Here is a 27,812-nt window from a genome sequence, read left to right as displayed (position 1 = left end):
CGGGCAGCTGGCGAGCCCAGTCCCGGTGCTGACCCATTCAACTGCACCCCGCCGGCGAGCGCTCCGGTCCTCCCGGCTCCGGCCACAGAAACTTCCCTAACATTCACACGTCTCTCGCTTTAGAGGCACAGGTAAGGCTTTTATCAAACGCTTTTGTGGTTTGGTTGTGGGATTTGTCATGAACCATCGACTGAACTCAATGAAAGGGGGGTACGGTGGTGATTTCAGGGGGTTTTCGCCTTTAGATGTGTAAACCGTGACCACGACCGAGTTCGTTTTGAAGCCTCTCACCAATGCCTTAATGTCGCATTTGGCTTGCCTCCCCCCGCTGTTCAGGAAGAGGCAGGATTTGAAAGTTTAAAAAAGTGTTTCAGATGAGGGATGTGTGTGTAATCCAACCCTGAGGATTTCCCCCTCCCTGAACCTGGCTCAACACTGCATCCTGTAGGAAAGGCGCACACACTGCCGGATCCCCACTGGCTTTGCGACTTGCTTTACACCACAGATGCCTTCCAGAAGTTTCTCTTACGCTCAGTGTAAATGTAAGGGTGCATTATCAATACTTCTATGCTACTTCTACTCCTACAACAGCTTCTATTAATAATCACATGAAGAAGACATGAATGAATGCATAAACAAACACAAACAACAACTGTGTGGGGGTTATCAAAGTGCCACACAAATCAAATCAAAGCATTTTAATTCAATACATATCGAAAAAATATATGATCTGCATGGATTTCTTTCTTTCGTGTGCTAAACAATACAGATAAGTTATACATGAAAGTGCCAGGTACTCATTTCAGCCACTGATCTGTTTGAGCACTTCTATACAAATTTAGTCTGCCTTAAGCTGGATCATGTTGTGAGTCCTTGGCTATATACTGTATCATACCTGTTCCCCAAAACAAGACATACTTTATCTCTGTATCTATTTAAGTTTATTGCCGTGCTTCACTATTTATTTATCTTCACCTGTATGAGACCTGAAATGGTGCTTTGCTAAGCTTTAAAAAAAACATTGCATTCCTATGTCCTCTTTTTCATTTTTTTTTTTTTTATGAAACACCAAACTATTAGTATTACACCATTCAGTTTCTTAAAAATCTTATAGCAATAAATTTGGCAAAATCCAAATCTAAACTTCATCCCAACTGCCATCTGCAAATAACAGTACTCGATTGGGTGGGTTTGGATTGGGTTCATTTAACAAAGTGGGTCTTACATAGGTCACAATTGTATATAAGATGATATATTAAATAATTATATTTACAGCATGCATGTACACCACTGTTCTTTAATAAGCACTTGAACCACGCTGGAAAAATGTAATGTCTGAACGTTAACATAATAATAAAAGTTATAAAAATGTAACAATGATTTGTTCCCCACAAATACACACATACATTTATTTAAGATAACTGTAAATGTGTTGCAATATATGGATATTGAAGTGTAACACATATGGAACAAATTCTTCGGACCTTTGAAGACTAATCTTCCATCTTGGCAAGTGGGGTTTTTGTAATTTTCCCTAATGCTGCTGTTATTAATCTATGCAAAGGTAGGGTTTAGGTGTGTATCAGAGAGATGACTTTGTAACAAAACGTTTAACACAACACCTTAAAATAGAACATTTTAAGCAGATCTTTACATCTAATAATCACATAGTTCTGTATGGATGTTTGCATGCAGTGAGAGTGTAATTTCAAGAGCATAAGTAGATATTAATGATTAATACGTTTATCTGCAATCCTTTCATTCACGGCGCCTAGTTACCTCTCAGGATCATACGGCCATAATGAATGATTGTTTTCAACACCACAAATGAAGGCAAAGAACCAGCAGAACAGAGAGTGCAAGTGGGGGGGGGGGAAGCATGACATTTTGCTATGGAGCATTACCTGATTTGAGTGTTACCTGCATAGCTCTTTACTGGAACCCATAGTGTCCTGCTTTAATTGTTGAAATATAACCTTTTTTCTTTAAATGAGTGGAGGGGGTGGTGGCAGTATTTAGGCACATATGGAGTTTCTGAGCTGCATGAAATGAAGCTTAATTAAACATACTTTAATACTAAATTAACCTACAGATGCTAAGAGGCTGATCTAATGCTCCAGGCTTGGGGTGTGTGAGATGCCAATGTGTTCAGCTGCCAGGCCTTTTCTATTGTTGTTCTGTGACCAAATGTGTACCAGAGGACCTTGGCTATAGTATTCTGTTCTGTGTTCACCTGCGGAGCGGTACTTGTACAAATTGTACAGCAGAAACTATCCACGGTTGGATAGGTTTCACACAGATAATGGCCTCTAATAACCCATAATTTAGGTAAATGGAAGTGAAAGTTTGGTGTTTATATATAAAAAAGCTTTTTCATTGCCAGTATAGTTGAACACATATGCTGTTTATTTCTTCTTTTTTGTTTTCCTCTTTGCATTGCAATACATTTAAATTTTCAAATCAGCATTGTAGCAGTTTCAGTATCTGATTGATCAATTTTGCAAAACAAGGTTGTAAACTCAACTTTTTATATTAATTGTTTGCATTAATTGGGCAATTTGTGGGTGTCTAATTTATTTCCTAGTGAATGTGTAAGTAGCAGATCATTACTAATGTGCTTACAGTGTGTTTACAATTTACAATGTTACGCATACTTTTAATTGAGTTAATGGGTAACTACTTTATGTCATTAAATTAGTACTTATCTTTATTTACACAACCAAATATACAATTACACACAAAGGGAATGCATTTATATATTCAGCAGCTGAAAACCTAGTGCCCCATCATTTCAGAATTTGGATGGCATCTTTCTGGGTAAGGTACAGCCTTCTTGTTGGATTGCTTCTGTCAGGTGGTCTTTAAAATGTATTTTTCTGCTTGCTGACTATTTAACATTTTTTGCAACGGTTGCAACCAGCTTGTCTGTTTTCCGAAAATTGCTGAGATATTTCTGAGAAGTGCTATTATGTGGGCATTACAAGTCAAATATGGTGAACTTGGCAGTAAACTTTAAAGAATGTCATTTTATGCCTTGATTGTGTAACGGGCATTATTGGAGACAAATCCAGTCAGATAATTAAAGTTAACTTAAAATGCATTTATACATTTAACAACACCCCATGCCACTGATGAGTAATTCACAGAGCAAAGATCAACTTTATCAGCTAATATTACTTTCAGATCTGAGATTTTCGATAATCCTAACAAAAAAACGAAATGTGCAAAACACACAGATTTCTTGAATCTGTAGACTCGTCAGTACCTGAAGATACAGTCAGACATCTTTACCGATTGTACAATTTTCCTTTTGTGCAAATCAGCAGTTTGAGGTAGATATTCCCTTCTCAGTTGACCTGTGTAGGAATTGCTCCCACATTTATTACTTTTATTCAGAATGGGATGTCCTTTTTCCATTAGCACGAACAAAAGGTTCTGTCAATATAGAAAAAAACCTCTCTCTCCCCGTGTTTTTACTGGAAGACACCATCTCATAATTGTCAATCTCAGCCTTTCATTTTCTGTCTTTTTGTGATAATAAATGTCTGTCTGTTGTTGACTTTTGAGTGTTTTTCCAAAATAAATTGCAAGTTGTACAACATAAATTATACCTATCGCTATATGGAACATCAGGTGGATATTGTTGCCTGCTTTGGCTCAGGGAACATTTTTATTTCTATGCTTATTGCTTGCAATGTCTAAATCCATGATTAGGTTTCTCAAAGTTTCTTTAGTAAGTTTTCATTTTTCTAATAAGTCAAATTGTAATGTCTTGATTTCATAATTATGAATTTGATAACTATCGGATGAGTGGCTGCAGGGACATCTAGTGCATAGCAGTTGAATTACGTTTGAAAAAAGAAGTCGCAGAAGATGCTGGGCCCTACTCATATCCCTGAGCTGGTTACGGTGATGTAATCCCTCTCTGAACTTAGTAGAGTAAAATGTATTGTAAATATGAAATTATATGTATTGTGATAGATTCAAGGTGCCCAGGAAAGTATTTACCTTATATACAATCTAAATCAGATGGAACAGCAACCAGCAAAATCACCAAAGACTTTAAAGAAAGACAGTCCTGCTAAATGCTTTGTAAAGAAAAGCAGTAATTTGTGTCATGGTCTTCTGTATTAGTTGACATCTCTACATTGCCTTTCTAGTGCCACAGGGATGAGACAAAGGAACTATTGACAAAAGATGATAATTATTTATGAGCATGTGATAGGCAGCTGCAGTCGTGTATTAAACTAAAAATAGCCTAGAGATCCTTTGAATTCAGAGACAGGAAATGTTATGTCTTTTTGGGAAAAGCAGTCGTGAAAGTGCACTTGACTCTATCTTAGGTATTCAAAGATAAATACAATGAGTGGAACAGACATCTTTTGTAATTAGACTTATGTAATTTTATGTAATTTTGTAATGGCTGAATATTTTGTGTGTTCTGTGTCACTAGGTATATATGTGTATTTTCCACACCTCTTGGCAACAATGTACAAATGTGCACTGACTTCTTAATCCCGAGGGGAGATGGCATGGGATTACTAGAGCTGAATTAATGTGTATTGAGGAGCGGCAAGGAGAGGGTTTTGGGAAAGTCATCACAGATAATGATGTCTGTCACACCTTCATTTTCTCCTGTGAGAAAAACAGCAATTACTGATACAGAACTAAAAATTACAGGGAAATTATAGTAGTGAAACGACAAAAGTGTCTGATTTTCAAAAATTGATGCCTTCATGGGACAGAAAACCTTAGTTTTGATGAATTCCCACGGTTAAAGAAAACAAAACAGAAACAAAACAAAATATCATGTGCGCATTTCACCATTGTTCCAAGCATTGATCCCACTAAGATATATTGATTGCACATAGGTCCACAGTTATTCAAATGCACCTTCGGTTAACATATTGACTTTCATAAACATAATGGTGCCTTAAATCTGGTCCATCTTACCCTTAAAAACATGGAACCACAGTCTGAATATTTCTGTGAATACCCATCTGTAGGAAGTGTCAATGAGATTGCAATGTGTTGTGTCCTTCTCATATGTCTTCTGGACTACTGGACAACCCACCATCAATTTCAGCCCAGCTTTGTGTGGTGTTGAATTTAGGGTTGAAGTTTCCGTTCTAGTAAATACAGTGCATGCTCAATCCAATGCCCAGTATTGGAAGAGCATCTCGGAAGCTTCCACAGACCTGGAAGTTGGGAACCCATTCCCAATGTTTCACCAGGTTGACCATGGAGTAAAGAAGAAAGACCAAGTTTATCATCCTGAATCTGGTTCAGCCAGACTGGAGCCTGATTCCCTTGATAAAACACATTGTCGTGTCCAAACGCGGCCAGGCCCAGTGCTGGGGGAACTTTCAGGAATGTGTTGCAGTCCTGGAGCTGCCTTTTGATGGCTCTGCCAGCCTTTGAAGTTTCCCCCAGAGAACTTCTGCCTCAAAAGCTCTTCATAGTGCCTTAATTCGCCCCTCGGTTTAAGGTTCACCAAGAATGTAATTCTGATTTCAATTGCATACTTTGAATTCGACTGAGGAGAGCCTGTGTATATTTATTTCTGTGAGGCTTTCATACGTACTCCAGCAGTATGCACGCCAGGGTTAGGTAACTTGCTCTTTTCAAGGCTTTGTGGTGGTTCGCATTCATCAGTTAAATGACAGGTTGATAAGGAACTGCTTAAATAATGACTTCCTTCCTAGCAGTTTTTATTTGTATTCCATTCCTGCATTTTCAGTACGGTGTGTTCTACTCCCTGTTCTCATTTCTGCTTGGTATGTGTGTTTATGACCTAACTTATGCAGTGCATGAATGTCACTTTGTTTTCAGATCAGACTCCCAAATAAGTTAGAATATTGAAGAATATTAAAGGTAAAAAATCTATACAAAAATCATCAAAGATCTATAGTCAGAGAGATAAACAAATTCTCTGAATCAGTCCAGTATGTAACTTCTGAGTCAAAGAACAATATGAAGTAGTTAATGCAGTGGTTTCTACTTGTTTTGTTGTTCTCTTTTCCACTATTTTGGATCCTTAACCTGCTGTGTGTTTTCTAAGACCATTTATAGTGAGAGAGGGAGTGTTTCAGCAGATGTATGTTCAATCTACGTCTAAAAATAAATAATGTAACTGAAAACAGAAACAAGACATTTGTCTGCAATAAAGACAGGCAAGGATGCCACACACATGCAAGTGAGACAGATGTATTCAGGTGTGCAGGGTACTGTTTGTGAAGTGATTGATTTCACAGTATTTCAATGTTGCATTGTAGTGAGTCTCTTCCAGGGAACTGTGGTTGGTGTTTATTTTGTTTGTGCTGTTTAGAGCAGGGTTGTTTCAAAGCCTTTTACTCAGGTGTGCAATTTCATGCAATATTTTGTTGTGACAAAACAATGGCTAATGGCCCAGAAACCTTTATCTCATTACCTATTCATTTTCTTATTCTTTCCTCCTCTTTTTTTAGTTTATACAATAAAAGGTGACTCTTCCACAGCTGTCACTTCTTCTAATGATATTCTGTCTTCATTTCATCAGTGTTGGTAAAACCTAAAGCAACATGAATAAAGCCCATTGTTAAAAAGTTACTGAAAACAAAGAATCTAACCTTTAAAAGGAGCTTCAAGGGAGGTTGTTTTGTTTGCTTATAAAAAAAAAAAAAGATGTTTTTGCAGATGTTGTCTTTTGTGTTTTTTTACTTAAAATAACACTCTCGGGCCAAAAGCTTTGGAGCTGAAGAGTGAAGTTAGCATGAGAAAGGATTGTTAAATTTGACCCTGTGGCCAAAGTAAAAACATTTTGTTTTTGAGAAAGACCTTTTGTGAATCTCATAAAGAGGAGGCAGTTGCCCAGAAATTACCTCATGTTTGATGGGCTTAAGATATTCTACAAGTTCACCGTCAGAAGCACTGACAGATGGAAAGGCTTGAAGAGGGTGTTATTCTTGGACTCTGGCCTGTTGCTTTATGAGCCTTTTGAGTCCCTGATAATTTCTCCCTCTATAGATGATGGAATTCCTTGCATTTACAACCTAATCTACCAAAAGCAACTGGCACCTCTTCCAGATTCAAACCAGATTCAAATTTCATATTAGATATACGCAAGTCATCCTTGTTTCATAAACCCTACGCAAGAATCTGAACAGATTTTATAGCCCTCAAATAGTTATAAGGATGTAAAATAGTTTAAGAAAGTTTATTCTGAGGTAGATGAAGGTTTCCAATCTGCACGCTTTCTGAAAAATAAGTTGTTTTCATTCTGTCCAACAGTTTCTTTTCCTTCTTTATGTCAGAATTGAGGACTCGGTTATTTGATGGCCTGCTTTTGTATTCTCAGTCAAGGAAGAGGGCTGCAAGAAGTCGTTGCAGTTTGGCCTAAGGGTCAAGGGTCATAAAGCTGGTCACTTTTAAAATGAGCTGGGTGGTCTCAACCTAGCCTTTAGTAGGTGGTAATCTACATCAGAAAGCACGTGCAATTGAGTATAATTAGTTACCCTGTGTGTACTCTCTAAAAGGAGAAGTGAATGGGGAAATGCAGTTTATTCACTGCCTTGACACATCTAAGGCTTCTTTATGACATTTAAATATCAATTAGAGACAGGATTAGGAAACAGTGGTCACACCTCTTGCCCGTCTACCTTTTACAGAGACTGATACGCTCTGTGTCCTAGCAAAGCTAAGTAGGTCAGAAAGCTGTGGCTTGTTTATTTGAAACTATACTTCATATGCAGAAGTAAGTCATGTTGGCATCTTTTCATGGAAACAGTTGGTGTTTTGTTTTGTTTTACCTTAGCAAACCTAAACAAAAAAAATCTCCCATACTCTTGCATGCTAAAATATATTCTGCATAAGAGCAAGTGTAAGACAAGACAGTAGTACTTAAATACATTTAACTAGGGGTCACTGAAGTGAAACTAATTACTTTTTTACTTGTTGCAATGGCAGATCACATGTAAGGTTTCTCATGAGATTTTGCATAAGTAGGAATGATGCAACATATAAAAGGAGAATCGGGCCTATAGGTCAGCTTTCGTGCTAAGCATAGGGGCTTGTTTGACTCTCAGACACAGATGACAGAGAGAATGAAAAAGCTTCTGTTTTGTTTTGGACAGAACATTTAAATTAGGACATAAATAAATAACCACACAAATGTTATGCAACTTGGAGCATTTTATTTATTATTTTTGGTCACACATGCCCTTGTCAGATTCGTATTGCTGTCAGACTTCTGGTCCACACAACCTAAATAAGCAACAACTCCTCTAATGTGCAGGGAGTATGTAAATTCTTGAAGTTTAGGGGAATGCTGTCATCATAATATGCTTAATATACCAGGAAAATATACATCTGTTCAAAGTTAAGAGTTAAAGTCCTGGATAAGCACGTCTGCCAAGAAATTAAATTATAATAATAAAGTCTATATTAGAGACCTTTGAAATGTGCATGTTTGGGAGAAATATGATCTTGATGTCATTTATAAAATACTTCTATGCCATCCTTTTTGCAACAGAAAGTGTTTCCCGTCAGAGACTGACGAATGAGCAGTGAAACTGGAGGTCGGGATTTAGACACGCCAAAGGAGTTGCATACTAAATAATTACATTTTGTGATCACAAGCAGTAAATTAGATGCATCTTTGGTATCTCAGCCAAAGCTGTAAATACACTGCTATTGAACTCTGCACGCTACAGTGCCTACGTGGCACGCCCATCTGAAACATCTTTTGCAAAGGAATAAAACACTATCACTATCACAGTCCCAGGGAAAACAAAATGTTGTTTCAGTTCAATTAAATCCCATGCCCGAGAAAGAAAACATCTGCAACTAAGTACAGCTTGACATGCATTTTAATGGAATTCCCCCACCCACTACATCTTCACAATAAATGAACCTACTGTATATTAACTGGTAACCACAGTAACGGGGGTATCAATGATCAACAGCATTCCAGGACTCCACTCTTATCTTCTCATTTTGCTCTTTAAAATACAACTCCAGAGAAACAGAAGACAGATTTGGTTTTTGGAAACGGAGGAATGTGCCTCTACCTATACAGTAACATAGACTCCTTATTGTTTTGTGCTGGTTTACTGTGGACTTTAAACCCTATCACACCTGTGCACAGCAATGGAGAGCGCTGAATTGCTGAATGCAAATCCATGTAGAATGAAATAGCACAAGCTCTATATGCCTTTTCTTGAGTGAGACGTTTGTGTCTCATCTGGGGAAACACAAAAATGATTAATATGTGTTTTTGAGTTCATTTCAACCATTTGGAGTGTTGCCAGTTTTTATTGGTGCGTTAGAAAAAGTCACCGTGTAAGGCACCTAGCCTGCCGTTTGTAAACTTCCATTATCTATGTTTCAGATATGCTAGGTTGCACTTAATAATCCTGGTCACATGGAAAAAATTGTATACGTTAAGGTTTCTTCAGAAAGGAACTGCTGCACGGCTTACAGAGGTCCCTTCAGGTTCACCTGATATGGTATATAAGCCTGTCACTATAGTCAGTGGGAGATTAATAATGGTGACAGTAAGAGCTTGATGGTCTGTCAATTCACTATGGAAAAGGGCTTTTGTATCTCTTTTGTGTTACATTGTGGTGCCGTACAATAGTATTATAATAAATGTATTTCAGACACAATGCTTCAATTTCAGAAAGGAGTTCTGTAATTTTGATGACACAGGAATTTGTGCTTATAAATCCTCTGGGAATTAAAGTAATGGTCCACAGTCTCTGCTATGCCAGTTAAGCCCTTTCATTTAAGGAAGATTTCAAAGTGAATCTATCAAGTTTTAATTTATGAACCTCATAAACTGTTTTTTTTTAAATGGGGCGTATGCAGCGATTGGAGGAAAAGTGGTGTGATTGACTTGAGGTGGTTGACAACTGTCATTTAATCAGCGAGCACCAGCTCTCAGGAAGGGCAATACATTTTTTTGAGATTGTTTTAACACTACATTCCCTCTAAGGCACTAAGCAAGTGTATTTGAACAGAAATCTCATACGCAAAGTGTAGATAGGGGGTGTGCAATTAATTATCTGGTAAAATTAAGCTTATCCCACTGACATTTATCTCAGTTATGAAGGATGTCTTTTGGATTTGTTTTTATTCATTTCATATGTACACATACACATCTCCTTGGGGGGTTGGAGTGTCAATTTAGAGGGTCAAGACCCTTCCTGACAGGCCAAATAGTCTTGCCTGGAGGGATCTCCTTTCAGAGAAGGGCAGAGGGTGGAGATAGGAATCCATTATCAGTACATTAAGCAGTATTAGGCCCTCACACTAATAAACATCCTGTGTGTAATCATTACGGGAGCATGAAAGTTAGAACAGAACATCTTTACAATACCACCGAGAGAATGACTGGATCTTGCAAAGTGATGGTGTTTTACTAAAAGAACGTCCTGCAGACCCCTTCAGCGTCACTATGTAAGTCCGCTATAATTGTGAGGACGTTCTCTGATGCAGCCACTAAAATCTGAGGTATTCTGTAGTAAAAATCAAAGCAGGGCACAATCTAAAAGTTTGGAAAATAGTGTTGAATATTACAAGCCAGTTCAATCAAGATATGTTAGCAATAGCAGGCTTTAGTACATCCACAAACCTACAGTGGAGCCAATACATATGTTTTAAAGCTAGGAGTATTTGGCACTGTACTGCCATAGCATAAAGCATACAGTACTTTGTTCTTGTAGCTCTCTAATAGAATTTTGAAATTATTTGGCTGAAATCTTCCCATCTGGATATTATAAAGTACAAATTAAAGGCAGACACTGACTGTGCTTATTTTCCAAATACTTTTTATGCATATACACAAACAAAAGTAAACATTGTAATTAATAAGTATAAAGAAACTAATATCACTAAAATGAAGGACCTGAATTTAAACCAAAAAAACACATTCCATAGAATTGCACATTGGCCATTAATATTTTCATCCTAATGTGACGCAAATTGAGAATGTATTTGATTCACCGTATCACTGAAATGTTATTGCATCTGTGTTTGAACAGTGGGAATCATAATTCACGCCTAGTTAATTAGTAGGTATATAAAACTCAAGCCCTGTTGTTTAAATGTAATTTCTGTTTATTTGTTCACATCCCAACATAACCATGTTCTCAGCCTAATCATTTGACAAGCTCAGTGTCTTGCAGAACCAGTACACCATTTTATTCAGCTGGCTTTGCTCATTTTGCTCCAGCCTTTGCATGAAAGCCAGTGAAAACACAGATCATGCTCAGTCTGGAGGGAATATGATATACTGCGTTTATGTACTCGAAAATATAATGGATCAGCAGTAATATTTAATCACAGCTGTGAGTCTAGATCGTTATTCCACCTCCTTTTTAACAGGCAGTCAATTCCAAAAGCGATGGTACCTTTCCACAGTTTGCTCTCCACAGTTCTTCACAGGTGATATACTGAAAAGAAATGAATTAACTTCAAGAAAAGAAGGATAACTGCAAATGTGCAATTGGATCAGGAAAGGCAAATCATTTCAACACAGTCATTCTTCATTGATGACACCCCCTCTGGACATCACAGAACAATACATAATCACAGAGGTCGAACAGAATTCAGGGTGTGGGGAACTTCTCTTAAAAACATCATTCGAAGGGTCTGCGTTTGTGTAAAGAGGCCGCTGAAACCCAGCTTCAGAAATGTGCCTCGCTATTGTGCTTCAGAAGTGTTTTTTCATGTACCAAGAGCCGGGTTCTTCCTTTTTCTTCAGTGTTAAATCTTTCACTCAGCTCTTCATCTATGTTTCTTTCCGCCAACCTATCGGACTTGTAATGCGCCCATAATTGAGGATAGTTTATCTGTCTGTCTGTGAAAAACCTGTGTTTATGGGATTGAGGTTTCTTGACAATTGAAAAGCAAGGCTGTAATTCCTCCTTTTAAAACTCCGCCAGCACCTTGAGATAATGTCTCACCAAGTATTGAAATAGCCCACCTTTCCCACCCCCATTTTAAATCCTTTAATGTGTTCTGAGTAGCATAGTGCTGTGTCAGGGCACACTGTAACAGACGCAGTGCTTAAAGCCTTCATCAGGGGCTCATATAGTTTTTTTATTTCACTTGGAGAAGGAGGGGGATTGGGGGTTGTGGTGTATGGTTTGCCTGAGGCCCTTGCTAAGGTAATGAATAACAGCTCCAAAGAGACATTTTTAGAACAAGGAACACTAGAAGTGAAGTCTAAATTAAAGTTTTATAGAAGATAAATTCCTCTGTAGATTTTAACTTTTCTAAATTTACTATTTTATCCTTTTGTTACTCTATTGTATTTTAATTTTTATATTCTGGGGTGATATAAAAATGCATTCTTCATTGACTGTGGTGGCTTTTTAATAAATGCACATACCACTTCTCACTGGTAGTGAGGTGTCCAAAATATCTGCAACGCCTCTTTCTGATACTGTACTTTAATGTCCAAGAACAAACTAACCTGACAAATCCATTCAGTATTCCGAAAATATAAGTGTTTATGTGTTGACATCCAAATATGAATGACAAAAATAACAATAAATATAAAAGCAACATTATGATGACAAATATAACGGTTGAAAAACTGTACGTGCATCAATCAGTGCTCAAAGGCATGACAACAATATATGGAAATAGACTTAAACTACCATCTGGGGGTGCAGTGCATTATAGAGAAGGAAACACAACTTAAAATAGCAATAACAGTTATAGTTCTAAATAGAGTTAAACTTATAACAAGTTATTTCTTCCTTATCATAGATAACACATTTTAGCAGGATGTGCTCTTCTATTTCTTAGTCCCTTGTAGAAGTTTATATTTAAGTGCATATAGACCTGCTTGTTTGAACAGTTAACAATGGCATATATTAGTTTTTGGTTGGCTGTATCAATTTCACTTTGTCTTGACAGCAGTACATAGTTAAATATTGAATACAATAACTTCTTGATATTTTCTCTCCCTTGTGCCAGTATTTGTCCTTGGTTAAACAAATGTGTTGAATCGGCCTGAAATAGCATGACAATCGTAAAGAAATTAATCAAACAGTAATGGGCCGGGGCAGAGAGACATTAAAGCAGTTCTTCTAGTGTTAAAGGCAGTAATGGGAGATTTGATCTTACCCTCAGCTGACATGAAGGGTATTAAATGAAAACGAGCCGAGACAGTGACAGGGTTAGAAGGCTGTGGGAGGGGTGAGGGGTGGGTCTGTAGGGAAGGTTAAATGAACTCCTGGCAGGAGGTCACCGATGGCATGGTCATGGCTCAGTCTTTTTTAGGTAAAGCCAACATGCTTTTTGGAGAGTGAAGACCAGGAGAGAGCAGAGAAAGGGGGCGCAGTTATGCTGTGACTTTTAAAACATTCATTCAACTTTTATGGTGCACTGAGGACTATCCATTTTCACTGCTCCCTTTACAACTGAGACCGAGCTGAACCGTTTGCTTTCACTGTGGAACCTGGCCTCACAGCTACAGATACCATTCACAAAGTGGAATCGGCTTAGATTATAGAGCAACTGAAAATGATTTGTTTAGGCAAATGAAGAAAATAGTGCAACCAAAAATATTTATGTATGGTATTGGCATGATACTTTTACATAAAGGTTCCACAAACAAAAAATGTAGTGTGATTGTGTATACTTCTTATTTAAGCACAGCATTCTCTTATTTAATCCTTCATAAATCAGAAAACAAGACTATTTCCTGAGTCTTTGAGCGATCTGGCACAGTTTAGAGGTCTACAATTCTAACTCGGTGGCAAGTGGAAATAAAGATTGGGCTGAAAGAAGAAAGGCACAAAGGCACATTATTAATAATTTCACATTACTTTTTACACTCAGTAACTTGTAGAAGTGTCTCCCAGAGGTTGCGTGTGTGTTTAGCTATATCTCTGTCTGCATCTACTGTTTGTATTTCTGTGTGTTTAGTAGTCAGTGCTTGACGGTCTGTGAGTAGGTATGAGTGTGACTGAAGATATGCGTCTGGGTGTGTACGATGGTTTGTCTTGGTTTTGCTCGTGTGCGTTTGTCAGTCTTTAGGTGTGCGCCTGTGTGCTAGTCTGTGGATGTTTGAATGGGTAAGATAACGAGAGCAGTCAACCCCCTGGAGCCAGACACTCTGACAGCAGGGCTGCCTCTTTAAATCTTCCTTTAAATCAAGATCAAAGGAAGAATTGTCGAACATGACTGGTGGCCACGAACTTCCTAATCTCCCCCGAACTAAGAGGATGGGGCCCACTTTCACTGCCCCAGTAATCTGCAGACACCGGAGGGTCTTACATTGTCTCAGTAATCTGCGCACACTGAAGAACACTTTGACTTTTACTGTAATCCGAGCCCTTAAAAAAATTCTCAGGAAATGCCATTGGGATACGAGTGTTGTGTCTGTTCTCATAACTCATAGCTCTGCTGGGACCGGAGAAGGACAGAGTCCGTGCAGGAATACACTCAAACCTGTGTAATTGACAGTTTAATTATATTTTTGATTAATGTTTTTTGTGCTTTTATTTCTTTCAGATATTGTATTTCTTTTTTAATTAACAACACAGCATTGCCCTTACTATAACCTCTGGAAGACTTTTTACGCAAATCAAAGATACAGTTTATCACTGTATAATGACTTTGACAGTAAGAACATAAGTATTTAGGTATTTGAATATCTAACCTACTTTCATATAATAAGAAGTACCACATTGTTGTTCTACTTTCAAATTGTGTTTGAAGCCATGCCACGTCCAGTTAGGCATAGTAAGGCACAGGGTAAAGAACTGGAAAGCATGATAAAGCATGCCAACAACTTGGAAAAAGTAAATTAATGTAATAACCTGTTCAAACAAAAAAGAAAGTGTGCAAACTTTCAGAATGCCATGGATGATTATCACTGCAAATATCAATATTTCACCAAAACACATCTACAAGTTCAGATAAGTTAGACAAAAAAGATTTCCCAGAAAAAACACAAATTACTTTGTCTGAATTATAGTAGTAACATGGTAAAAGGGAATTGTATGTTCTCAGTTTATAACAAACAAAGACTATCAATTTGCTTTAAAGTCTATATTTGAATTAGTATGAATGGTTAGGACTCTAATAGGAATGCAGTATTCTATAGCAATGTTAAGGAATTCCAAAGCTTTAGAGTGTTGTATTTTTTTGTTTCTGCCTAATCATATTACTGTTTAATAAAAACAAATATTAATTAGAAGACAAAAAATAAGAAACTATTACTTCCAGAAAACAATAACACATAGAGGATCCAGAAACTGACTCCCATGTTTTGCAATTATTTTGTATGCATTTCAGATGCTCTCACACATTTTGGAACTTATCTTGCAATGGCACTGACACATTTCTCTTTTATTTCTCCAAATTTAATTGTAGCATATTCTTAATATCTGCAGTGCAATGTTTCTAAAGAAAGAGTTTAAAAAAGTGATGTTTATCTTAGATTAATCCTTTCATAAATAAGATTGCAGAATAAAGAGTATATAAATCATTTCTGATGGAGCATAACAGCATTTTTCCCTTTTGTTCAAACAAACTGAATAAAACACTTTGAAATATTACTATTAATTATACCTTTATTTTAAATGTTCCAATATGTATTGATAATGTAGGAGACCTCATGTTATCTATATTAATATTATTATTTAGTGGTTAAACAACTCATACATTGTGGTTAGTCTGAAATTATTTGCAACATCATGAGAGAGTGATACTTGTAAATATTAACTAATACTTTACAGATTATTTGGAAATGTGAACTTCCTTAAAAACATCCTCTGTGTTAAGGCAGAAGTCAAATTAAGGGCAAGTAAAATAAATAATTGAAAAAGCAGACTTCAGTGTTCCCCATTTTTTGCCAAGAGCTCTATCCTACAAGTGGAACAGAAGGTTCCTGAAAATAACAGCCTATTACAAATAATGGCTTCAAGATATAATGCGTGCATTTAATCACCATCCAGCACAGAATGATCACTGTGACCATTTAAAGATAATGCAATTCTCACAGTGATGTAGAAGCCACATTATTATTTTTCTCAAGGGCCGGTTTAAAAGGAGAGCCATATCTCTTAAAAGGGCACCCGAATCATTTGTTTTTGACGGCTGCTATTTCCTGAATGTCTTGCTTCTGGGTATGCTTTCTTCCACTTTCTTGTTTCTAAAATGTTTGGACATGAAGCAGTTCTTCTCCTGAAGCATGACAATGGGGCTGAAAGAATGACAATGTACTTGTGCAAGATATGTTTTTTTTTTTTCAACGCTTGATGGATAAATTGGAGTGTCATAAATAAAAATTTAATATTAAGATATTTTACACATTAATTTGACATATTAAGACATACATAATAAGACAAAAGTACAAAACTGATTATCATGCTTTTAAGTGAAAGGTGTGATAAATAAGTTACAGTGACCAGTGGCAGATAGGGCACCCAAACCAGGCAGCTTTATCATTCATAGTTTATAGTTGGCCAGGATTATAATGGACAACCACTTGTCAACTGGGTTAGGGGCATATAAGTAGTGAGACACAAATCTTTTATTGTATTTCTTTTAAAAATGTGTATAGCAGGTTAGAGGATGGGGTGATATTTCAGTGTTACCATAAAATAAATGACCGTGTTAGATCCTGTAGCTTGAAGACTCCTGTGCTTTCAATTCCCACAGATGAAGAGAAAAACATTGGTATTGTGGGGGCTTGACTTGAAGCTGACATTTGGCAGACCTTTCAAAGTGCCGGGTCAGAAGAGCGCAGGGATTCTCTAGCCGATACAGACCCCCCTTTCAGAGATCCCAGAGAAATATGAATCTTCTGGCAGTAAATTCCTTAAGCCGATCTGCTCTCGACGTGAAGAAAAACAAATTATCGGTTTACTCATCTGGAAAGTCATGTACTAAGGTTGGCTCTTTAAATTCCGACTCTGGCTTCAAATCATGAGAAAAACATCTAATCATTCCTGGAAGGTATAATTGTGCCCTAGTTAAACTGTAACTTCCCATATTTTATCTGTGTACACAGGCAGAAAAGAAGCGTGTTGTTTACATATTGTGCAAGGATGGTGACGATTTTGGCTCAAAAAATATACAATCAATGATCTACAGGCACATCTTTATTTATTTTCTGATATTCATTTCAAAATCTTGTTTTCTTAAAAGGCAAAACATAACATATCGGAACATATCAGGAATGTTTATGCATTTCGAGAGCATGATGAATTATAATTATCTAAATCATTGGAAGTTATTATATTCTAAAAACAATACTTTTTATCCTGAAAGCCCTATTGCAACACAATTACTAGCTAACAATCATACTTTTCATTTCTATCTGAGCTTCTCTCACCAGACACCAAGGACAGTGACTGTTGTTATAGCGACTCAGCCCTCGCTTGTGGAAGGCAGAGTCATGTGAATCAGTTAAAGCCCCCAAAAAATATGATGAAGGAAGTGTGCCTTGTCTTTTCAGTACGCACATGTTCGACCAGTGGGCCTCTCAGTCTATTTCTGTAGCCAGAAGCCTCAACCTTTTGGGAATCAGTGCAATTAATCTCTGCAAGATCTGCATATGTCTTTGCGTCCTGTAGCAACACTAACCTGACAGGGACCCTCAACAAGGTCAATCAGTAGATTAATAATCGTCTGTTGTTGGTGACAGCCCTACGTTTCCTTTTCGCCGGCTGGCCCTGGCTTCTGTTTCTCATTATCAGTCCTGTTCTGCTTGAAGCAGCAATATGATAGCCAGACAATAGTTGGGTGCATACAAAGTGTGGTCTACAGGTTCAATCTGAAGGATGGGGAGGAGCGTTTAATTGGTAGGATCTGACAGGCAGGGTGGCCTAGTTGTGAAAAATGAGGAACCACTAATGTAGGGATTTTTGGTGGGGGTTTTGGGGAGGGAAGGGATTCTAACTTTTTGCATTCAGTTTACTTGTTGTCTTTCTCTTCAAAATAGACTTAGTAATACTTAAATTGGCTGTCCAATTCAGTCTTTTATGTATATGTTATTATATATTATAATGTATCTCTTTTTACTTAAGTAGAAAGGACTCATTCAAATTATCTTCTGTTTTCTGTTTTATATTTTGCAAGCTCCCAAGAAACTCAGAGCTCATATCAGACCATTGAAGCCATGATATTTCAGAGAGGGATTGCTGCCCTGAAACCCTGAGGAGTGTGAAACAGTCAGAGACAGTAGTCAAGGGAATTATTTTAGCACTCAGCAGCTGGTATACAATATCTTGCATACCACTTTCCCTCCGAGTCACGCAGTATGTCAATTATTAAGGACCTGGGGGACAAAGTGGATTAACACTACAGGAGCCTAATGTTACTTAGAGGTCATAGTTGTTTAGGCAAATAATGTGTATTGCCTTTATCTGAAAAACTTGGCATTAGCTGCCAGGCCCGGGAGTGCAATCTTGGATTACTGTGCAAGCGGACGGTTTTATGACTGGGCAGACTATATATAAGGATCAGGTGCCACTTAACCCCTGTTGCCAAAACAAAGGGCATGCGGACTGTAACTCCTAACATTTTACAGCGCAGGAAAGCAGATGCTGTATGGCCTATTTAGGTAGCACTAAACAGGATGGGATTATCAGTAGCTGTAGCTGAGATAATTGCTGCATTCCCAGGTTATTGTGCTGAGCCCCGAATGCACCTGTTTGGCGTGCCAGTCTGCACTCCTCTCATTCCAGCCGTGTCCCGGTTGAAAGTGACTGCCTACTGGGAGTCTGTGCCGGGATCTGGGAGAGGAATGTAGACGCGATCCGAAAGCAGTTGGCACCTGCTCCCAGTCAAAGAGGCAGATGGGGACTGAGCCCCTTACAGAACAGACTGAAAAATGGCAAAAGACATCGACACAATGCGGCCAGTGGCACCAGGGCTCTGCATCTAGCATTTCGACTTTGATTTTGTTTATTTTATTTATTTATTATTATTTTTATGTTTTCACACACGTACATACGTACATACTTACATACATACATAGATTTTGCTAATTATTTTTCCCTTCCAACATAATTAAATTTTACAGTATTTACACTGTTTACATTCTAGATTTCAAAAGACTGTGTTAAGCCGAAGCACTAACAAAATTCAAATGTTTTAGAGAATGTTAATATCAACTCCTACCTAAATTCTATTAATTTACATGCATTTTGTTTTGTTTTTTACTATAAATCGTCAACTTTTAAATTACAGATGTATGAAGTGGCTTCAACATCAAGAAAAACATCCTCAGAATCTGAATTCTGTAGTTTTGGTTTTGTACTCTAAATTCCTGCAGATTAAATTAGTTGTGTCTGCCACCTGGTGGTCAAAAGGGAAGTTGACAAGAATAATTATTTGATAGTAAATGCCTATAAATTGAGTGAAGCTCATTTTGTGTCACCATAGAACCATACATGTTTGTTTTTTAAAACATGATTATTGTATCTACTCTGCAGGCTTTTCATGTATTTGCCACCAACCTTTTGTTTGTAAAACTGTTCAGGTTTTCTGCTGAGAAAATCTTATAATAAAAGTAACAATTAATTAAAGTAATTGTAAATAAAATAAAAAGTAAAGAATGAAAGAAAGTATCTCTGAATAAATCTGAGTTAGATATGTGGGTGAGTAGGATTATTTGAAGAGGAGAATGTTTTCAACCACACTGTTGAACTCCCCCAGTATAGTCAGATCCCTGTCCCAAAGTGAATGGGGGAAGTGTGAGTGTAACAAATAGCAAAAACGTGGAGAAAGCAGACTGTGCTTTTGTGGAATTCCATGGTTCACCATCAATAAATCCAGGAAGGAGCTCAGACCAGTGTCATTAAAAATATGCATGACAATATTTTTGGAAGACCAGGGTGGGTAGAAAATTGTTTTAATCCTGTCATTCATTAAATATTGATTATAAAAAAAGTTTTGGCCCATATATTTAATTTTGAGACATGTCAGTTTTTCTCCTTCCCTATTTTAGCAAGGAATTGAGTTTAAGAAGAACATACAAAATATTACACCTAACTGGTTTCAATATGTAGACAGGAGTTTTGTAATATGTGCATTTAGCATGTATGTAGCTTGCATCGCAGAATTGCACAAGTTTCATCTTAACCCACCAGGAAGTTGCAGGGCAACCAGATTGTCAGCAGTTCCTGTTTCACAAACCAGCTGATAAAGAAGAAAGGGTCTGCAAGAACCCTGAAAAGCAGAACCGAACATATCACAAAGATGCTCAACTAACAGGTCAGGTCCTAACCAAAAATAAATAACTAAATACATAGATAATTAGACAGCTTCTTAAAGGAGAAGGGAAACGATAACAATTATGGATTTAAGCTTGGAAATAATCAAACCACACCTCCCAATATTTATTATATTATTATAAAACTTAATATAATATACATATACATACATTTGAGATATCACAGTACTTAATATGGTCATATGGGGGCTTTGTAGGTATCTGTAAATGAACAGCTAATAGCTGGGAAATCATAGTAGAACTAAATCCTCCACTAGGTTTATTCAAGGCTTGATTGCTTGATGTCTTTATCATATGTAAGCTGTTTATGAAAGCAATAGGAACATATACAAGTTTGATTCATAACTGACTCAGTAATTGCAATTCTTACAAACAGTAGAGTACCCTGAGAACCAAGGACATGTTCCTCTCTCTGGAGTTTCTCCTTTTTTCGTCGTTGTTGATATCATACACTTATCCAAACAACTCAATTAAATAATTGACCTCCGCATGATCCTGACACTGTATTTGCAGTCTACAATGATGTATTTATGTAGTAATATTTTAATGCGTTGATTGATTGCTTGGACTGGATGGTTTTCAGTTTTGTGTTGGCAATGTATTAAATGACATATTTCAAGTCTATTTAGAAAAGAGATGGGGTTCTCTTCCACACTGAAGATCTTTTGCACATGCTCCATAGACAAAGGTCTGGATTAAATACAAATTTAACCCATCTGTCAAATGAAAACTTCCAAACTCAGTAATCCACTGTCATAGAAAGCAAAGTTGGTAAACAGAAAGGTGATCAAAGTCTGGATTATTTCTCAATCTAAACTCAGGGTTTTTTTTTTAATTCTTTCCCACCTCTTGAGAGCTCTCTGATCTAGCTTCTCTAGTATAATGCATAAGGTCAAATATAGCTGTTGTCTAATCTCTACTTGTCTTCCTATAGTGCATTAAAATAACAGATATTTTCAAGCTTAATCGATATGTCTGTAGTCTAGCTGCCTGTTAGCAACTTTCATGTTTTAGTTTGGCTTCCCTTGAAAGATATTGCCAAGAGTTGACTGTTCATTAGTCTGAAGATCTGCACCACTTTTTCATCTCTGTGGGCTTAATTGTCTCTTGGGCCAAGATACACTTTTTAAAACGGTATCTGTGTACAATTGTGTACTTTCTTAAGACATACTTTTATTTATTTTTTCCAAGGGGATTTTTTCTACTGTATATTTGTTACAAATGATATAAACATTGACTTGCCATTCCCAGTTTTATTAGGAAGTTAGAGTGAAAACAAGTTTAAAAATATATCACAGATGTTTTTCTGTGTGTTGACAAAATCATAAGTATATATACATTTATAATTATAAGCATACTTCCCCTTTCCTAACAGAAAAAAAATTAAATTGAAGACAAATGTTTGAAATAAGTACAATTATTTTGCTCCAGGTACTATATCCGATGCAAATGTACACAAAAATTACAGTGGATTGAATTAAAAAAAAATGCTGATTTGATTATATCTTGACCATGAGTATCAAAGCAATATATGTGTATACTGTTACTTTTGTTGAGTTGTGTAAATGTAGCTGTGTGTTTTTGTTGCCTCTAGACTTTAAACACAGGCCCAAATTAAATCCAATCATTAAAAAACACAGTAAAAAAAACAACCTTACTGAGAGTGAGAAAGGTGCAGTGTAGTTTATATACATAGACTTAACTGCATTTGCAAATATCTTTAGAAAACCTTCTAAGGTTTGCTTGCATGACGATTCCTGGATCAGATCCTCAGACAGCGTGTATTTCAGAAGATGTGTGCTGACAATGTACGCAAATAATCGGAGTTTTCAAATAGAATACAAATGTGTGTACACTGATTATGTGTACTTTCATTCTACCTATATCACCTGGTAGTGTACATACCATAAGCATACAAACTAGCTTAAAAAGGGTACATATACAGACTCTGATGGCCAATATAGAATGAGGGGGAGGACTAAATGAACTGACAGACTGATTGTTAGAGAGTCTAGGGCTAATCATTTCTGACAGTCTGTTTGTGTCTGATTTCAGGTCTACAGCAAATCTCTCCATATCAACAGTACAGAGACATCTTTGAGAAGATGATACAGTACAGATTTGACAGCTACAGAAAAACCAGATCCTGAAGATTAGACCAAACAGCCTGGTTGTATGAGTACATGAAACAGTACTGGTCAGATACAGGTACAATTATAAAACTAATGCCATTCTTCTTTTTTTATCACGCTGATTACACTAATAAAGCAGATGAAATCCAAATGAGAATGAAAGAGAAAGAAAAATGATATGGAAATTATGCTGTCTTGCCGCCATCTAACCTTAAACCCCACGGAAACAAAGTTGTGTGATAATGTGCTGTAATGTTGAAGCAATAGATGTCCTCTCGTGTATTTTTGCTTGAGAAATTAAATTAATTCTCTTTCAGAATGAATTGCTTATCCTGATCCTTCCTGTTTTATCGTATTGTGTTACAGGCCAGTTCTGTTTTCTCAAAAAATAGCATTACAATTGTAGCTGTTATAACATAGCACTATTTGGGGTCCTCAGTAGGGTTAAGATTGCACAGTTTCCTTCTTGTTGTGTCACTTAACTCTACCCTAACTCTATAGCCAATAGACATTGTGTAAACTTATATGGCATATGCCATCAGCCTGTTCTTTATACTCAAAGAATGACATTGAGTTCATTAGACCATAGCTGGTGTTATTAACTGCTTTATCTCCCACAATATGTAAGTAATCTCTTCCCTTATTGCACTTATTAAATTGATTAAAAAAAAATAAAGATATGCACAGTTTCAATTCATAATTAAATATGGATTCACTTTTTTCCCAACATTTGAGTACACAATGAAAAGTAGTCCCTTTCAGTGTAATCAGTCAACAAATATTTTTTCATCATAGTTCAAATCAATCAAATACATTATCACAATATTCAGACACCTGCTCCTGAAACATTGATAAATCATTAAAATGTTAAATACTGATGAAATCAGAATGAATGCCAAATATCTAAACTAATAGGAAGTACTATAATAAGATAAATTAAAATATGAGATTATATACAATTATACAAGATATTTACCAACCCATTATGAACTAAGGTATATTTAATTTGTGCTAAGAAACAGTTACAATTTTTTCATCTCATCTGGGAGTAATTTTTGGAACACTTTCTTGTTTGCTATGAAAATGATACAGAACACACATACTGTATTGATTAGAATATAAAACACTGATTTACACAGCAATATATACAAATCCAGCTTTTGAAATGTTACATAGAAAAGCAAATTCCAAATTTAAATGATGTGAACAGTTTATAAACATAATGATGAAAGAAAAATGGTGTCCCAATGTCCTAAATGAAAACACACTCAAATTGTTGCATGGCCAATGAGCCAGTCGGGAGCAGAAGCACGTCCCACATGTTGGGGTCTACAGCGTTGTGGACGTATTCCCTGAAGTAGAATAGTGAGACGACCCCCTTCTGTAGGCCGCCATGGCCTTCTTGCTGATGAAGCCGTGTTTCAAGAGAGCTTTGAGGAAAGAATTGCGAAACTTCTGCCCGATGAAGGCATACATGAGGGGGTTGATGCAGCAGTGCATGAAGGCCAGGATCTGGGTGGTGTCCAAAGCAGTGTCGACCTGATTCCTCACCTCACAGGTCTCCTCGATGACTTTGCTCCGCATCAGGGTGTCCACAAAGACAGCCAGGTTGTTGGGGAACCAGCAGAACACGAAGGCCAGCACCACAGCGAAGATCACTTTCATTGCCCTGTGCTTCTGCCCACTTCGCGTCTGACAGAGGGTCTTCACCGTGAAGCCGTAGCAAAAGATCATGATGGCCAGAGGGATGAAGAACCCCACTATGTGGCGCATGAAGCGAATGGTCACCCTCCATCTATCCACACTTTCTCCCTCTAGGTGGTCATGGCATATAAACTTCTTATGGGAACTGGACCAGAATGAAGTGCGGTTGATGAGGATAGGCAAGGAGAGCAGGACCGCCACCACCCACACTCCTGCGCACACAACATGCACCAAGTGGCGTTTCTGGGTGATTGCGTGTGTGGCATGCACGATAGCAAGGTAGCGGTCAACACTGATGCACGCCAGCAGCAGAATGCCACTGTAGAAGTTTGCCTCCTGCATAACAGACACTAACTTACACATGAAGACCCCAAATATCCACTGGGTGTTAACGTAGACTGCCCAGAAGGGTAGAGTCAAGGCAAACAGGAGATCTGCAACCGCCAAGTTCAAGAGGTAAACATCAGTGGAAGATCTTTTGTTATCCATGCAGAGAATCACAAAAATCACCAGGATGTTTCCTAGCAAGCCGAGAAGGACCACCAAGGTGTAGATGACCACCACAAGCCTGCTGTCCAGGCCGATATCGGAAGAGGTACATGGAGAGAAAGAGAGATCTATTCCATTTGTGTAGTTATCGTCTGTATAATTGGAAAAGTCAAAGTCAAATTCGGATAAACTAAACTGAAAGCTCATCTTGTTTCCCTGTAAAAATACAAGTGAAATGGGTTAACACAGTGTCCAAATCAGGACTTAAAATGCAGTACAAGGTTTTTTATGAGCACTATCTATCTGTGTAACTCATTCACTAAAAATGTATGTGTGCATATATATATATAGACAAATATATATCAGATCTGAAATGGTGTCAGAAATTATGAAAGTTTGTGACTCATCCTTTCTATCTGCTGTATAAAACTTAAATATCTTGTCAAATAGAATAGTTTTTATTATAATAATCATCATTGATTTTAATATTAATAGTATTTGTAGTAGTAGTAGATTTAGTATTCATAGCTGTAGTTGTAAACGTAGTACTGATATTAGTTGTGGTTACACAAGTATGAGTAGTAGTAATAGTAGGAGTAGTATAGAGACAATAAGGAAATATAATTGTGGACAACACACTTTCTGAAAACAAAACAATTTAACCATTAATAATAATAATAATAATAATAAAGCATACTTTGTTACTGGAATTCATAAAAAGATCACTCAGATTTGAATTGGGCATCCTGGTTTTCTGTAAGAACATAAATACAACAAAACAAACAAAACAATAAAACTCTGTTGTGAATGCTGATTCTCTGGGACACAATAAATGTCTAAGTGATGCTCCTGAATCAAAATTTTACAACACACCATACAATAGAATTTTTGATTGCCTTCTCTTAATTTCTGCAGTTTTGAATAGAGTTGCATATTAATCATGATTTTGTGAAGGTCATCTACAATACATAACTACATAAATAATAATAATAGTATAAAGTGGGCAAATGTAAAATTTAGGTACTTTCTATGTTTTATATGTTTCAGCACTTACTGTTGTACAGGATTTATCTTCTCTGCAGCAGCTACATTCAGTGGTAATTATTTTCTATTATTTTCGTTAATTATTAATCTATTATAAAATGGTAAACGCTAGGTGTAATATTGATTAGTGTCCCCAGATCAACCCATTGCACACATAATAGATGTAACTTTGCACCTTATTTTTTACTTGTTTTTAATTCACATTATCTATACTTTAAATTACCTTACATTGTACTTTGCATATATTGCAATTTACTGTAATAGGTACATGTTTTATGAATGTATTATTTACTTTTAAGTGTTTTTTGTGACAATTGTAGAATCTGCTGTAAGTGTTGAAACATCATGCTCTCCTTGGCAGGAAAATTGTTTGTAATGAGAGCTTTTGTAATCACTTTCTTATTTTTTTAAAGAGTTAATAAAATGATGTACATGTATACACTCCTATTAACATATGAATACATATAAACTATTCATTTCAGGGGACTGGGTAAAACTCCAGAATGCCGGAACAGTGGATAAATATACAAAGATGTCAGAAACTGAACTTGTGTCTTAATTTGCGTTGTGGGCTTTCTGAGGCATTTTCTATAACCGTGTCATCCGGTACAGGATTGTGGTGAACCAGTCTAACCCAGCACACCTTTGACAGGATGCTAGTCCACTAATTCAGAGTAGCCATGGCAATCAATCTAAACAGCATGATTCTGTTATGTGGGCAAAACCAGAGCACCCAGTAAAAAAATAACACAAAGAGAACATCCAAACGCCTACGGGTAGACAGACACCCATGGCTGAAATCAAGCCCAGGTCCCAGAAGCTGTGAGTCACTGTGCCACCACATGTCCACAATTATGGTTAAGATAATCGAATCTAATAATGTGCATCATATATTGGTAGAAGTTTGTTTAACATTAACTTCAGATACCTAAATTCACTTTTCTAAAACCAGCATAAATTTCATTCTTCAAATCAGTCAAAAATTAAAATTGCAAATAGGATGAAAATGAAATAGCAATGCCTTTTTTGAATTATAAAACCAGATTATATTGTTTTTTAGCTATAATTGTTTTTTAGCTATAAGTGATTTAAATAACATGACACCATGGAATACTATTCAATAGCCATATTCAGTGTATTGTAAACAAACAAACAAACAAAACATGCACATATATAAAGTAGAATAAGCCTGAGTTATTAGAATGTACAGAAATCTTGGTGAAACTTGACAATGGATATGCAAGGTATAAATAATTTATACATTGTACATTTCCACCCATCAATTATGTAGACTGGATATGTTATTTCCTTTAAAAATGTATTACTGTTTCTTCTAACAGTGCTAATAATAACAACTCACTATGTTTCAATACATTAAAATCTATACAGAAAATCTGTAAATTACATAAGAAATTGAATTTGTCTTTTTCAGCTGTCTGAAATGAAAATAATGAAATACATTTGCCATTAAATCCTAATACAGTTGGTGGACAAAGAATCTTACCTCTCACCACAGCAGTAGAAACAAGTAATTTAAGTTTTGTTTACTCATAAGATATCAAGATCCAAATCATACAGATTATTCTGTTCTTTTAAATGTTTCTGTCTTTAGGTTCTGTTAAAAAAAAAAATAGTGTGTCATTGCTATCTGTGCTATAACTGCCTATAGAGCATCTGGTCAACCTGACCTGGTGCTTCCTTTATGTTAAATGAGACAGGGTCTCAAAAAGGAAATGGAGGAGTGGCTATGTGCTTCAGCACAACAAACTATGTTGAAATATTACATAAATAAGGGTGTCATATATACAGTCATTCTCCTTCTTGTCCCATCCTTCTTTGAGCCTACTTTGTCCAAAAGAAAGTCTTTATAAGCATGCTTAAGTATTTAATTTGGTATTATCCCTGTGTACTATTCTGTAGTACAATCATCCCACAAAAGATGTGACATTAATCAAAAATAAATCTAAAATAGATTTCAATAACATTTGTGTTGTATTTTGTTGATGTGTTTGTTTTAATGCGTTTTTGTTATAAAATAATAAAATAATCTAAATTATAGCTATTATATTGAAATTAAAGTATGTAACAGTTTTATTTTCTCAATTTCTCAAATGATGCCTTCTAGGATATTGAATCAGCTAAATCAGTTAAAACAGTTTAAAGGTTGTGTGTTTTGGGGCACAGGTATTTGATTGAGGACT

At 36.6% G+C, this 27,812-nt stretch overlaps 1 protein-coding gene and 1 long non-coding RNA gene across 3 annotated transcripts; one reads left to right on the top strand and one right to left on the bottom strand.

The window, feature by feature from the left end:
* The first annotated feature begins 13 nt into the window (after nucleotides 1–13).
* LOC136711891 (uncharacterized) lies at nucleotides 14–22,697 on the top strand. The gene is made up of 2 exons (XR_010804787.1): nucleotides 14–131; nucleotides 22,298–22,697. It is a non-coding gene; the product is annotated as an uncharacterized LOC136711891 (long non-coding RNA).
* cxcr2 (chemokine (C-X-C motif) receptor 2) lies at nucleotides 21,481–27,309 on the bottom strand. 2 transcript variants are annotated; one of them, XM_066688464.1, is made up of 3 exons: nucleotides 27,116–27,309; nucleotides 25,265–25,321; nucleotides 21,481–24,783 (listed from the first exon to the last, which is right to left on the bottom strand). In XM_066688464.1, exons 2-3 carry the CDS (start codon nucleotides 25,310–25,312, stop codon nucleotides 23,704–23,706), a joined length of 1,128 nt encoding a protein of 375 aa, XP_066544561.1. In that variant the 5' UTR covers nucleotides 25,313–25,321; nucleotides 27,116–27,309; the 3' UTR covers nucleotides 21,481–23,703. The 2 variants fall into 2 exon arrangements, with proteins under 2 accessions (XP_066544561.1, XP_066544562.1); XM_066688465.1 differs by lacking the exon at nucleotides 25,265–25,321.
* Nucleotides 27,310–27,812: the final 503 nt, after the last annotated feature.

The sequence above is a fragment of the Amia ocellicauda genome, chromosome 16, assembly GCF_036373705.1.
Source record: "Amia ocellicauda isolate fAmiCal2 chromosome 16, fAmiCal2.hap1, whole genome shotgun sequence".
NCBI lineage: Eukaryota > Metazoa > Chordata > Actinopteri > Amiiformes > Amiidae > Amia > Amia ocellicauda.
The sequence above is the reverse complement of the archived record's forward strand: the minus strand, read 5'-3'. Positions and strand labels throughout refer to the sequence as shown.